This window comes from Ammospiza nelsoni, chromosome 13 (assembly GCF_027579445.1).
Source record: "Ammospiza nelsoni isolate bAmmNel1 chromosome 13, bAmmNel1.pri, whole genome shotgun sequence".
In the NCBI taxonomy this organism is placed as follows: domain Eukaryota; kingdom Metazoa; phylum Chordata; class Aves; order Passeriformes; family Passerellidae; genus Ammospiza; species Ammospiza nelsoni.
The window spans coordinates 14,474,846-14,488,136 of NC_080645.1; the positions used below are offsets into that span (position 1 = coordinate 14,474,846).

General features: G+C 43.0%; 1 protein-coding gene across 1 annotated transcript in view; it reads left to right on the forward strand.

Moving 5' to 3' along the window:
• Positions 1-13,291, forward strand: part of GLG1 (golgi glycoprotein 1) — an 82,264-nt gene that overhangs the window by 43,163 nt on the left and 25,810 nt on the right. The window contains exons 4-8 of the mRNA XM_059481791.1: positions 1,002-1,217; positions 7,788-7,991; positions 8,615-8,686; positions 10,862-11,045; positions 12,795-13,009. Coding sequence (XP_059337774.1) covers positions 1,002-1,217; positions 7,788-7,991; positions 8,615-8,686; positions 10,862-11,045; positions 12,795-13,009 — 891 coding nt within the window. The remainder of the gene's footprint in view (positions 1-1,001; positions 1,218-7,787; positions 7,992-8,614; positions 8,687-10,861; positions 11,046-12,794; positions 13,010-13,291) is intronic.

A 13,291-nucleotide genomic window follows, 5' to 3' on the forward strand; every position in this document is an offset into this window, starting at 1 on the left:
CCTTGCAAACTTGTCAGCACTAAACTTCAGTGTCTGCCTGCCAGGGGTTCTTCCTGCAGCATTATGACTGCAGTTTTCAGCACACTCCTGAGCAGGGGCCACCAGAACTGTGCAAGTATTTCAACTTGGGCTTGCAAGGGTTTAAAAGTCTCAGTGCTCCTTGGAGCGAGGCATTGCACTGCTGCTATGAGTGATTTCTCCAGGGACCATCCCTAACTGATCAGCAACCATGTTTTCCCCTTCTTTTGGAAAGACACTGTCAAAGCTGCCTGGATCTTTTACTTCAGAGCTGGTGGGTCTGGCCTGTCTGCTTCCCTGAGCAGTGCAGGCTGTGATTTATACTGGGGACCTGTCTGTTCTTGTATGCTCCTTTTCCAATCCCTGCACAGCTTTCAGCTTTGGTTAGCTGTGATTTTTACTTTTTTTAGACCACTGAGTAAAATGGTTTTAGTACCAACAATCAGTTCATGCAAGAGCCTCATAGAAAAGAATTTGATGAGAATTTTCCTTTATAGTATTTTTCATCTCCTAGCAAGTTATAAACAGCTCTATAAATAGTGTTGACTTTTGAATCAGTCTCACTTCTGGCCACAATCTTATATTGTATGAGGTCAGGTGGCTAATGGGGGTCTAAGTATGATTTAGAGATGTTGTAATATTCTCAGTTTTCTAAATAAAGGTTTGTCAAACTAGCATTTTTCCTACAAGTCTACTTGATTGCAGGGGTTCAGTGTAATTATAAAAGACGATTATTGAACAATAGAATTTATAATCCTCAAGGTCGCTGTGTTTGCTTTTTTTGGATGCTGGCACACATGAGATTTCTCATTTCTGAAATATTTTCAATTATTCTGACTTACTGGAAATCAAACTAAAGCCTAGAGGGTTTCTCTGCTAGCAGATTTTGAGGCTACAGATTGAAGTTTCTTTGAGGATTTTCTTATAAGGTTAAATTCATAAGCTGCAGCCACTGTAATTTTCCTTTTTTTTTTTTTTAACAGATAAAGGAGTGTGCAGATGAACCAGTTGGTAAAGGGTTCTTGGTGTCATGTTTGGTGGATCACAGAGGCAACATCACAGAGTACCAATGCCATCAGTACATCACTAAAATGACAGCCATTATCTTCAGTGATTACCGCTTGATCTGTGGCTTCATGGATGACTGCAAAGCTGACATCAATCTCCTGAAATGTGGCAGCATTCGACCTGGAGAAAAGGTACCTGGAGAACATGTAGATTGCCAATAGACTTGTAAAAGTCATTCACTTCAGGAAACTGATGGGGAGACTCTGCAGTAGTATTACTGTCTGACTTGCAACTGAGAAAATTCATGGTGTATCTCATCTGGCTGAAAAGGGTGATGTCCTGGTTGTTTGCAGTTCCTTTTTAATAAATGTGCATTTGTTTCTCTGTGAGGAACTGCTATGTAGAGACTTTAATTTGTCTTTCCACAGCCCACCACAGGTGATCTGGCAGGTAGTTGTCTCTTTCATGAGGCCTTCCAGAACATGACTCAGTACACTGAATCCAAACAATAAATATAAGCAGGCTTATTGCTTGGCTTATTCCACAGTCTGGTTGGGTCTGGCAGGAAGGTTATCAAGGTGGTGATGCCTGTGCTATAACCCTTTCTTCTTTCTCAGGCTGTAGTGGATTGACTGGATCAGCAGCTTTTATCTGTTTGCTTCTCCTTTCCTCTGCCCCTACAAAATCAGTGGAAGGGCACAGGGTGTGTGGTATCACATTTTAGTAGTACACACTTTCCAGTACTGTCCTGGTTTTACTAAATCAATGTTCTTTTGCCTGTGAGACTTCAGCAGAGGTTGGTGCAAAGAACAGTTTATAGTGACTGGATATGGGATTATTTTCAAGGGCTGTCTTTCCCTGTCTACTTCAGCATAGCTAATGCAGCAAATGTGTAGTGCTGCAGCAATGAGTGACTTTTTCTATGATAAGTTTTTATGTTTAGGGATAAAGTTAAAATTAGCCTATCAAGTTCTTACAGTGCTTTTTAAATTATAGTTTTTATGCTTATAAAAATTAGTCTTATAATTGAGCTATTAATGAGGGGGTTTGCAATAAGATACACATTTTTTGGTTAAACAAAGAACCTTTCCTAGTTGTTTGAGATATTCACAGCTATTAGCAGCTAGTGTATTAAATTTAATTTCTAGTGTCTTCCAGAAGACTTAGCTGAGCCAGAGACAGCATAAAAATAAGGACTCATTTCTGGAAACAAGAACAAAAGCAACCACAAGCAGCAGGAACTTGGGTGAACTATAAGTTCAGACTATTAACAGCTGAGTAACTTGCTTTCTCCATAAAGTAAAGGCTCTTTTCTAATACTGGGCTGAAAGACCTCATGAAATGAGAATGAGAAATTGCTTTTAGTCATCAGTACAGAACCAGAAATGTGACATGAATCCTGTGTGTCAGGTCTGCATATTACCTGTGGCTCGGCCAAATTTAAATAAATTAAAATACTTATGGTAGCACTGGAGGGATACAGCAGAGGGGATTTGTAAGCATAAACCAAATTTCAAATGGTGGAAGTGAAGCCAGTGTGGGCAGCCCTGTGTGGGTAACTGTGCACAACCCCCTGCACTGGTTGGTTCAGGTGAGTGAAGGGGGAGGATGGCCAGGGTGGCTGAGGCCACAAGGCACCAGAGAAAGGGAAACTTTGGGTCACCAAGTTTCTGTGGGCTAGCAAAGTGATCACTAACCAAACTTCTATGGGTTTTACTATGGCTCATGTATATTCCTCTCTTTCTTGGTATCCAACCCAGAATATTGTGCCTTGGTTTGAAAAAGTGTTGCAGCCTGTCATATATCTTTTGTTATGCTGTCATCCTTGGCACTTGGAGCAATTGAAGTACTCTATACTGCTATGGAAACAGCTATAAATGGCTATGCAAGCATTTCTTTTGTTGGTGTTCTGTTCTATCCCTTTGCTGCTTCAGAGAAATCTAATTTGCTTCCATCTGATGCTGGTTAAGGTTTTATTTTCCATGCTGTAGCTTCTGAGAGTTACCTGTAGAGAAACAGTCATTACCCTTTTGTATGACTGAAGGTAACTATGAATTTAATAAATAGGACCTGGACATTTGAGGAGGAGGATGGGGGAAGAGATTCTCTCTCTTTTTTTGTGGAAATAAGCACAGCTAGAACTGTGAACTCCATCTACATCAGGCAGCTAGGGGATTGCAGTGTGATAGCTTCATCAGAGTAACTGGGATAAACTGGCATTTTTAACTGTGAAAGACACTTAGGTGGATAATCTGCAATTACCTTGCCCCTTGAAACTTCTCTGCTGGGTAACCAGGTTCCTTTTCTATACTTCCTTTTTTTGTTTAAACTTGCTTGATACTTCCTAATTGAATTCTATTCTTACCGAGTTTGTTGCTTCTGATGTGGTGGTTTCTGTGCTTTTTTCTCACACATTTCTAGTTGGGTTTCTGCTCTGTAGGAGCAATAAAGTTCAGTTTAGAAGTCTCAGTCTCACCCTAGACTTCATTTTGCTCTATGTAACAGAAAGGCTGTGGATATGTCATTTGAAGGCATTAAGTTTTCTAACATGCCTGTGTTTGGGGGGAGTATGTCTTCATCTTTTCCTAACTGTTGGAGAAACATTTAATAGTAGTTTCAGTCACCTCTCCATGTGGCTGTTGCATTTCATAATGAATTTGGTCTCCTGGTATTTTAAAGTTGTTTTATCTTCATGCAATAGGGATCTAATTTGAAATTGAAATGGGTAATTGCAGTGGAGCTTTTCTCCTTCAGCTGCTGATTGAAATGAGCTGCTTTCCCAATCCTGGGAAAGGACCAGGATTGTATCAAACTCTCGTGGGTAGTGTGTAGTTGCCAGGGTGCTAATTATTTGCCATAATGAAGGCTACATAAGTGTCATTTGCAGATCTCTTGTAGTATTTTATCAGATAACAATATTTTTTCTAAAGGAAGACATTTTAGGAGACCATTGTTTTCTTGTTTTTGTTTTGTTTTTTACCTCTAAGTGCTTTGAGTGCAGTTGTTCTCTTTCCTTAGTTTCACAAAAGTACTGGACACAGAGGGAGCTGAGTCTAAATGGGAAGAGATAACATTCAGCTCAGTCTTTGTTTACTCAGTGTAGTTACTGTCATCTGAAATATTGGGCATTAGCTAATCCAAGAGACTTCCCAGCATCCCTGGTGTGTGGGTTAGCCAGGTGGAATGCTGAACTGGAGCTCCCAGGAGATCTCTTGGGTGGTTTTCCATAGCCTGGCTGCTCTGGCTCCAGTGGGTTGGCACAACTGTCCAGTGCAGGGTGCTGTGCTGATGAGACAGGTTATAGCTTACTCTCCTGCCTGCTGCTTCTTTTTACTCTTCATTCTCTTTTGGTCACTTTCCTAGCTTCTATCTGCAAGGCTGCAGCTGGAACAGATGTGTACTTCAGGCATGTCAGGTTTCAGACAGGATAAAATCCTTTCTGAGAAACTTCTGAAAAATGACAAAAAATCCCCAGCAGGTGCAAAGCCTAAACTATACTGAGGGGAAAGTGAAATCTCTAATGGAAAATGAATAGTAAAGCCAATGTTTTTAAAATTCTGTTTTGGCCTAAAGCTGGATGCCTGGAGTTTGAATTTTAGTCATAGGAATTAAAATCTCCCAGTATTGTGCTGACGGGGATTTGCTTGGGCACATGCATTTAGAACTAAATTTCATTCCTTTGTGGCTCAGAGTGCTGTGGGTCAGTACTGGAAAGCTGCTTGTATCTTTTGTGGATCTGGGGATATCCTTTCTTAAAGCTATGAAGAGTTTCAGGGCTCTCCAGACTAGATAATTATCTAGTATGTTTTACAGATATTTGCAAATTTCAGTTAAAATCCTACATTTAACACTTGATAGTGGTGGTGAAGCTATGTTCCAGGAACCACATGTGGGTTTTAGATTTGACTTCTTGTGTTTCAGTGTATTGCTCCAGAAAAATGAGGGCTCGACTTTGTCAACTGGCAGCAGTTGTGTGGGAGTCCTGACTTCTGGAGTGAACTTAGAGGTTTTCAACTCTTCAGTGGAGGTTTTCTGGGAATGGATGCTGGATAGAGGAAAATGGTTTTTAGTATCCATTCCACAGCAGAGCTGCAGCAGGTGTTCCACCCTTGTGCACACCAGGCAGCTGGTGCTGGAGCAGGGCTGGCAGAGCTCGTGCTGTGGGATGATGACCCTTGACTTTGGTGCCTCTGAAGCTGAGCTGGCCCCCCAGGACTGCTGGCACATGGAATGCAGGTGGGAACAGGCATCTCTTGAGGTGGAGAGCTGGGTGGTGATGCAGGTGCCACCAATGTGTGTCAAAGTTGTCCTGCCATCCTTGGCACAAGCCTTGATTGCCTTGATTGCCAGCTGCTTTAGGGTGCTGGAGTGCAGCTGTACACACATTTGTTTTCCCTTCCAGTCTGCAATAAGGGATTGTACAATATTAAATACAGTAGGTGTTACCCTATAATTAAAGCTTGAAGTGATATTTCTCTAAACCATGTTTGTAGAGTCCCATGCTCTGTTTGGCAGTAGTGTGGGTGTCTTCCTGCACTTTTGAGGAAATGAAGAGTCAGGCTCTCCTTAAAATTACTTAACTAGTCAGCACTAGTGCTCCAGGGACCTGATCTGCCTGAAAATGAACCTCAGATTAGGCCAGTAAATCTTCCAAACAGGATGTGGGCACAGGAACCTTAAGGGCACCACAAGGAGGTGTGTAAATGCTTGATGGTTGGAGGGGCCAGATGGGTTGGTTTGTGTGTGTTTCTGTTGAGTCTGACATATTTTAAAATTGCTCTGACACAGGGCAGCAGAGTAGCCAGCACATCAGGATGATCTGCCCAAATGTGAAAACTCTATTAGCAGAGGAATGCAATAGATGAGCCATTTCATGTTGTGTCCCTAAAGTGTAACAGCAAACATCCAGCACATGGAAACCTGCTTTAAAGATTTCCTGTTAAAGATAGGTTTACTTCCATATATAATAGGACTCTGACCAGGAGTCTAAACCCACACTGCAGAAAACCAGGAAACTTCTGATTTTCCTAGCAGGAAAAGCTTGCCTTCTGCCCTTCTTGCTAGCTTGCAAGGGAAAGCTGCAGGTGAGTGAAAGTAACCTTGGTCTGCCTTCCCTCCCAGCTGCAACTTCTCTTAGGCAGGAGCAAAAAATGTGCCACAGGAGCTTAAAATGGTTGTTTTCAATCATTCACACTTGACATCTTCTCAGCTGTAGTTACTACCCGTGACTGGCCAGGAGAGTTTGCAGAACAGTGTTTGTGTTTGATGTGGTTATGGATAAATAGCACTTTTAAGATGTGACCAACTTACTTCTGAGTACTATTCCTCAGAATCCAGATTTGAAGATCAGTCCTAAAGGGACTGTAGTGATATAATTATATTTCTTCAAAATACTTACTCAGCATATGGAATTGGCCAGTTCTCATTCAAAGGAGCAAACCAAAATAAGGAATTTTGGGGGGTGTGGGTTTTAGGTTTTCTGCTTTCTTTTTTTTTCTTGTAGGGGAAAATTGCTTTTAGCCTTTTTAAACTGGTGATATTTCTGGGTTGTGTTTACAAGTTAACAAATAATCAACCAATTCTGCTTGTGCTCTAAGTGTAGCAGAACTAAGGCAGGAATCAAAGGCTGCCTGTGTAAGCAGACACGTCAGAACAAAAAGATTGAGGAGAGCTGTGGGGCTTTGTGTATCATGGGCATGTTTTCTGGAGCCTGCTCTCTTACTCATGCTCCTGCAGCAGCAGTGGATGATCTGCTTGACAGAGCAAGCTGAAGGGATGGCTCCTAAATGGTGACTGCAAATGCCAGGCTGGGTGATTCAGCTGAATGTGAACATGCATGCCTTGTTGCATACTCAGACAGTGTAAGTTTAGTGGCAATATCTTCTCACAGCAGAGCAGCATTAAATAAGGTGGCCTTCTCATGAAAATTTGCAGAAGCCTTGAGAAATTTGTACCTGTAGAGTCCTTTAGAGGAACCAGACCTTCTACAGGGGTATGGAGGGGGCAGGGTTCTCTTTGTAAACACATACTGAGGATATGGGAGGCTAAATGGAGCTTTGCTGAGTTTTGCCCTGCCTCCTCCAGGCTTTTGAACAAAGCACAGGCTCTCTGTGTTTATTGGCAGTTACTGCTCATAGTCCAATATTGTTTCCAGGCCTGCAGGACAGTGGATGTGGTGCACAGCACTGGACCAGAAGTGCTTTTTCAGAGACCTCTGTCTACTCTTGAATGCTTTGCATTTTTTTATTCTCCTAGTGGAGGAATTGAGAAGCCTAGATTGGTCAAAGCTCCTTTGTGGCCTTTTTTACCTCACAAATTTTCACCACCCAAACCGAAGGCTTGTCTTGGCATGGCAAAACTATGATTTTTCTCTCCCCAAGCATTTTCTTAATGTGATGCTGATCCTTGCTGTTGCCATGGTGCCAAGAAAGCTGTGTCAGATTAAAGATAATTTGGCTGTTTTGGTAAACTGCTCTGAGCAGTGTGACTAAGTAGTGATAATCTCATTAGGTCACATTAAAACAAGCCCAGAGCATTGGAGGGGGGGATTTCATGGTGACCATCAGTGGGATAGTGATGTATAAAGTGTGGTTAGTACGGGTCTTAATTGTTGCCTCCTCTGAATTTAAATGAGATTCAGGCTGGATGTTGGGAAGTCTATATGTAGAGAGTTTGTTGCTTAATTAAAGTGGTGCTTAGCCAGAATCACAGCTCACTTGATTATGTAAAAGCTTGGCTAGAGGGCTCTTGTTCTCCCATAGGATGCTCACTCACAAGGAGAGGTGGTGGCATGCCTGGAAAAAGGCCTGGTGAAAGAGGCAGAGGAGACTGACCCTCGAATCCAGGTTTCTGACCAGTGTAAGAAGGCAATTCTTCGTGTGGCTGAGCTCTCTTCCGATGACTTCCACCTGGACCGGCATCTCTACTTTGCGTGCCGAGATGACAGAGAGCGCTTCTGTGAAAATGTGAGTGCTTTCCTCTTCCTTTCTCTCTACAGGAATCCATTTAAAAACCCAGAACCTCTCTGGACAAAGCAGTGAAGGGAACTGTAGGCTGCAGCCTGAGTGATATTGTGTAATACTAAAAATAGACACCCTGTAACTGTCACTTTGCAGTAATTCCAGCATTAATTCATTCACCCAACAAACACACGTTATTCCCAATGGGTTAATGAACTGGATTGGCATAAATGGTTCAAGGGGCATGAGAGCTGGTGTGACAGGGAGTGGGGGAGGAAAGGCAGAGGTGAGTGACCACTCCTTTCTACAGCTGTGAGCTGTTGCACAAAGCCTGGCCTGACTGTACTTGCAGCACTTTTTATGCCTACATTAGCTGCATTGTTCAGTCTCAGCTAGCTTGTATTGGCTGAGAATTGTTACACTAAAAGAGTGATGACCATGACCAGATTTTTTTAATGCAATAAAATTTAAAGGATTTTTATTGCGTAGAAACCATTGCTGTCATTTGAAATATTAACTCGAATATATTATTAGTTTAAAAAAAAAAAATCTCCTCAGGTGTAGTTTAGCCTGCTTGTCAAATATTACAAGTATTATCTTTAAGGGTAACTGTTACTGTTCTGTTTCAGACTCAGGCTGGGGAAGGCCGAGTGTACAAGTGCCTCTTTAATCACAAGTTCGAAGAATCAATGAGTGAAAAGGTAAGTACCCTGGTGAGACAAATCCTTACTGCAGAAATCATCAGATCACTCCTCAGTCCAGGCTGCATAATTCTTTTCCAGTGTTAAGGAAAATGTCATCTTCCTAGCCAGATAATCAGCTAGTTTAACAAATGCTTTTACTTTGATATTTTTTGTGTTTCAAGTTTCAGTCTTTCAAGTAAAGGATTTAAATAAATCAGAGCTTTTGGGTGGGTAATTTGGAGAGGCAAGACATGGAGCTCAAGTGGCAGCATTGTGATTGACTGTTTAAAGTAGCAGTCACAGCATGCTGGGTTAAGCCTTGGATAAATGGTGTTCTAATTGTACAGATTAAAAACAAAAAGAAGCTGAGTTTCTTTCACTTGTGTTTTTAAGTCTGTTTTCAAGCATCACATTCTGTGTGGGAAGGATGCACAGTTCAGTGACTGAACAGAAGTTTTCCTTCTGGTTTTCTTGAAGATGTGGTTTTCAACAACAGCAAAAAAAAATGTTCTAGAAAGCTAATTCTGAAAAGGTTGTATTGGTGTAGGTGCTTTGTTAAGGCAGCAATACCTTCAGTGATTTTGGAAGCAGCATCATAGTGTCTGGGATTATATGGAATTGTAATCTGTAGGGAAGGATGTGAAGATGAGTATCTGTAAAGATCTCCTCAAAGAAGGTCTGCTGAAGGAGCCTAACTCAGAGTGCTGAAGGGATCAGACTAATTTCTTTTTTGTTAATTGCATTAGCTGTCTGACAGCTTGGTTCCAATTAACAAATTCAAATCTGAACAAGTGATCTCTGAGGGCTTTAAACAAAGCTCCATTTTGTAGAAGTGTGTTACTGAAATGAACTGCTGCTGTTGCCTAAGCTCTGTTTAGTTATACTGGGACACTGGTAGTTTGTGAAAGGTGTTTTCCATGATCAGCTGACTGAGGTATGAATCTAAGATGCAGAGAGGTTACACTGAACTGCAGCAGATGACTTCATGGGGGGGGGGGGGTGGATGCTCTGAGGATGCAGTTTGCAGAGCAGAAGGAGCACTAAATGTAGTTCTCACTCTTGTAGCTGCCAAGGCTGGACCATCTGCAAAGTCACTGGTTTTGTAGAAGCTGTTACCCAGCAAAGAGTCCCTCCTTGCCAGCTGCTGCACACACATATAGCCAGCAATAGCTGCTGGTGGGTGGCTTGCTTTGTGTCATGCAGAACTGGCTCCTGGGCTGTATCCAGCCTTTCCCTGCTTCAGGTGATGAGCTGTCTGCAAGCCTGTATCTCCCTGTGTCCAGAGGTGTAAAATCGTCCAGTCCCAAGGTCTGGGACTGCACAGGAGCATGAAAGATGGAGTGGGAATATCTTGGAGTAGGGCTTTTCAGGTCCTCAAGTAGGTGTGGGAAGAAGAGGATGAAGTCAAAAACCTGATGTAAGAAAGTGGGGAGCAGGTTCTAGGACTTTCCTGTTCCTTGTGCCAAGATTGCTCCCTCATTCCCCTACTCTACATATTCACTGTTTTCATTCCTTTCAAGTGGGCTGGGAATGGACAAATTTGCTTGAGCTATTCTGAGTTATCTGCTGCCCTCAGATTTAATTTTCACATAATTTAAACCAAAAGCCATGAAGTGCAGCAGTGTTTTTACAGGTCCTTTTTTGGTTGAAATTTAGAGGGTTGTTCTTGCAGCTTCTGGGTTCAGGTTTGGCCACAGTGCATCCTCATGAACCTCATCAGTTGTGGAAAATGGCTGGAAATTCCCACGGTTAGACTTTTATCTGCTTCATCTGCTCAGGGCGTTGCAGAACAAATCCAAGAAACACATTATTTTGTAAATGCAACTGGAAAAAGTTATTTCTTGAGGGCATGGGGTGAGCATGTACCACAGCTGGGATAAATGTCAGCAACTGCTCTTAGTTACCACGAATGAGTCACGCTCTTCACAAAAGGCTGGATGAATGTGCAGTTCTGAGAACTGCTCTGCAGAGAGCTGCTCCCTTTGAAACCCCTGATCTGTTGACCCTGGTGTGCGTTGTTAACTGTGTGGTTTCTATGAGACAAATGAAATTTAGCTGCAGTCCAGCTTAAATTCATGAATTTAAAAATATCGTTTGTTTTCTGAGATGCAACTTGAAAACTTGCCAGCAGCAGGTCCAGCTCTCTGCCCCCAGCACAGCAGCTCATTCACCACCCCATTGTGTCTCCTGCAGTGTCGTGATGCTCTCACCACCCGCCAGAAGCTCATTGCCCAGGACTACAAGGTCAGCTACTCACTGGCCAAGTCCTGTAAGAGCGACCTGAAGAAATATCGGTGCAATGTGGAGAACCTGCCCCGCTCGCGGGAAGCCCGGCTCTCCTACCTGCTCATGTGCTTGGAGTCTGCTGTGCACAGAGGTAAGTGCAGTTCAAAACTTGCTGGGACCTTCATCTTAAATTCAGGGACCTTCAGCTTCGATGTTATTTACAGTCCCCTTCTCCTCTTTCCAAACTTTATTTCCAAGGCAAATTTCCTCATCATGGTGCTTTCATCGCTGTTGTTTTGATGATCAGAATAGCTGAGTAACCCCCTCTGCCACTGACTCCTTTTGTGCAGACAAGAAGTTTAAAATGCAAAATAGCAAATCCCACTTGGACTGCTGATGTGTAGTTGCAAATCCTTCTATTCACTGTGAATTCAAGCAGCTCTTTTCCTCCATTGTGTAGTAAGCATTAAATATGCTACAAGGTTAAAACACAGAATAGAGAACCTGTTTATCCTCACTCAGGGAAAACCAGGGATACTAAGTCCCCTGCCTGTTGTAAATAATGTCTTTTCTTGCAGCTCAGTAGCTTGAGTAAATGCCTTAATTTCTTTGACTCTGGTTTTTCCCTATATAGAAAGAAGGTAAGTGTGAGAATATTATTTTTGATCATTTAAGTTAATGTAAGCTGGAGGTGTCCTAACATCAGCTGCTGTCTCCAAAGGCATTAGAAGGCTCAGTGCAGCTGGACCATGCTAAAGGTTCTCTGTGAAATTGCCATAATATGAAACAATGTGTTACATCCTCTAGATCTGCACTGTTTGTTCCTCTAGAACTGCTTGTTTTCCCTCCTGGCTTGCAGCTGGGTGGTTTCAGAGTGAGCAGTGCATGCTGCAGTGCCTCTGGCAAGGGATGGAAAGGCTGCCATAATTCCATAAGCACTCTGCATTTTGAGTTTGGATAACTCATTGCTTCTGATTGATGTGGAAACGATGTGCCCTGTTTGTAGAAAAGTTGTGGTTTGGGGTGTTGTTTTTTTGGGTTTTTTTTCACTTCTCCCTGCAGTAGGGCAGGTGGTTTCCTGAATTGCATGCAGAAAACTGCAGTTCAGCTATTCAATTTCATGGTGGAACAGGTTCTGCAGTGTCTCATGCATGAGGCATAGCCCAGGAGGAACACTAATTATTCCACACAGCACCATGTACATGTATTACAGCACCTGGCAGCCCCTGTTGGGGTGTCCTCTGTTCCGTGGGATGCTGTGCACATATAAATAGGTTGTGATGGGGACTGTAGGAAAGCTTATGGCAGATCTAAGCATTTACTACAGCAATATTCCTGTGCAGCTGCAGTGGTTTGTTGGACACTATATGCACTCTTGTTTAAGTCTGAGTTTTGTCTTCCTGAGCATTTATGTACTATTGCCCTAGAGAACCTTTTCATTGGAGAAAATGTTTAACCTGCTGTCCAAACAAATTCCTCTCCCAGTTACATACCAAGCTGGTGAGCCTACCAAAGGTGACTTCTGTGAGAAAAAGAAGCCCTTGAGCATGTGGGGAAAAGCTGACTTGTGCTACAGAACTGCAGATCCATGAGTGCTTTCAGCTGTTCTTCAGAAGCCACTCCTGTAATGTGAAATCCAAAATCAGATTCACCTAATCTTTCAGGCATTCATTTTTTAAAAATCTGTGTTAAATTCATAGACTGGCTATATTTTATAGGGTTGTTGAAGTGACAGGAGCTACCACAACCACTGGTTTATTCCCCAGCACGAATGCTCCAGCACCTTTCTCTTAGTCTGGTGTTGTTCAGGGTGTGGACGTGTCCCTGCTGGTAGCACAGGTCTGCCAAGGAGAGCTCTGCTAAGCACTGCTCCTAAATCACATCCTCTTCTCTTGCCCAGGTCGGCAGGTGAGCAGTGAGTGCCAGGGTGAGATGCTGGATTACCGGCGCATGCTGATGGAGGATTTCTCGCTGAGCCCCGAGATCATCCTGAGCTGCCGCGGGGAGATCGAGCACCACTGCTCGGGGCTGCACCGCAAGGGCCGCACCCTGCACTGCCTCATGAAGGTGGTGCGTGGGGAGAAGGGCAACGTGGGCCTCAACTGTCAGCAGGCAGTAAGGAGATTCTTATCACTTCACTCTGTTTGCTCAGTTGGTAAAAGCACTGATTTCTGTCAGGGTTTTGCCTTGTGATGGAGGTTCTGCTGAAGTCAGCCTGGCTCTGCTGGGTGCCAGTGAGTGCCTGAAGCAGTTGTGTAATTGCCATGCTGTGAACTTGGTGTGTAGCAAGGGTAAGGGTGGTGGTTTTCCCCTCAAAAAATGCATTTTGGATTGTTGTGCCCTGGGCTTTTTTATTGGATCTTCTGTAGTTCTTCTCCACCAGCTTTGAAGTAATGG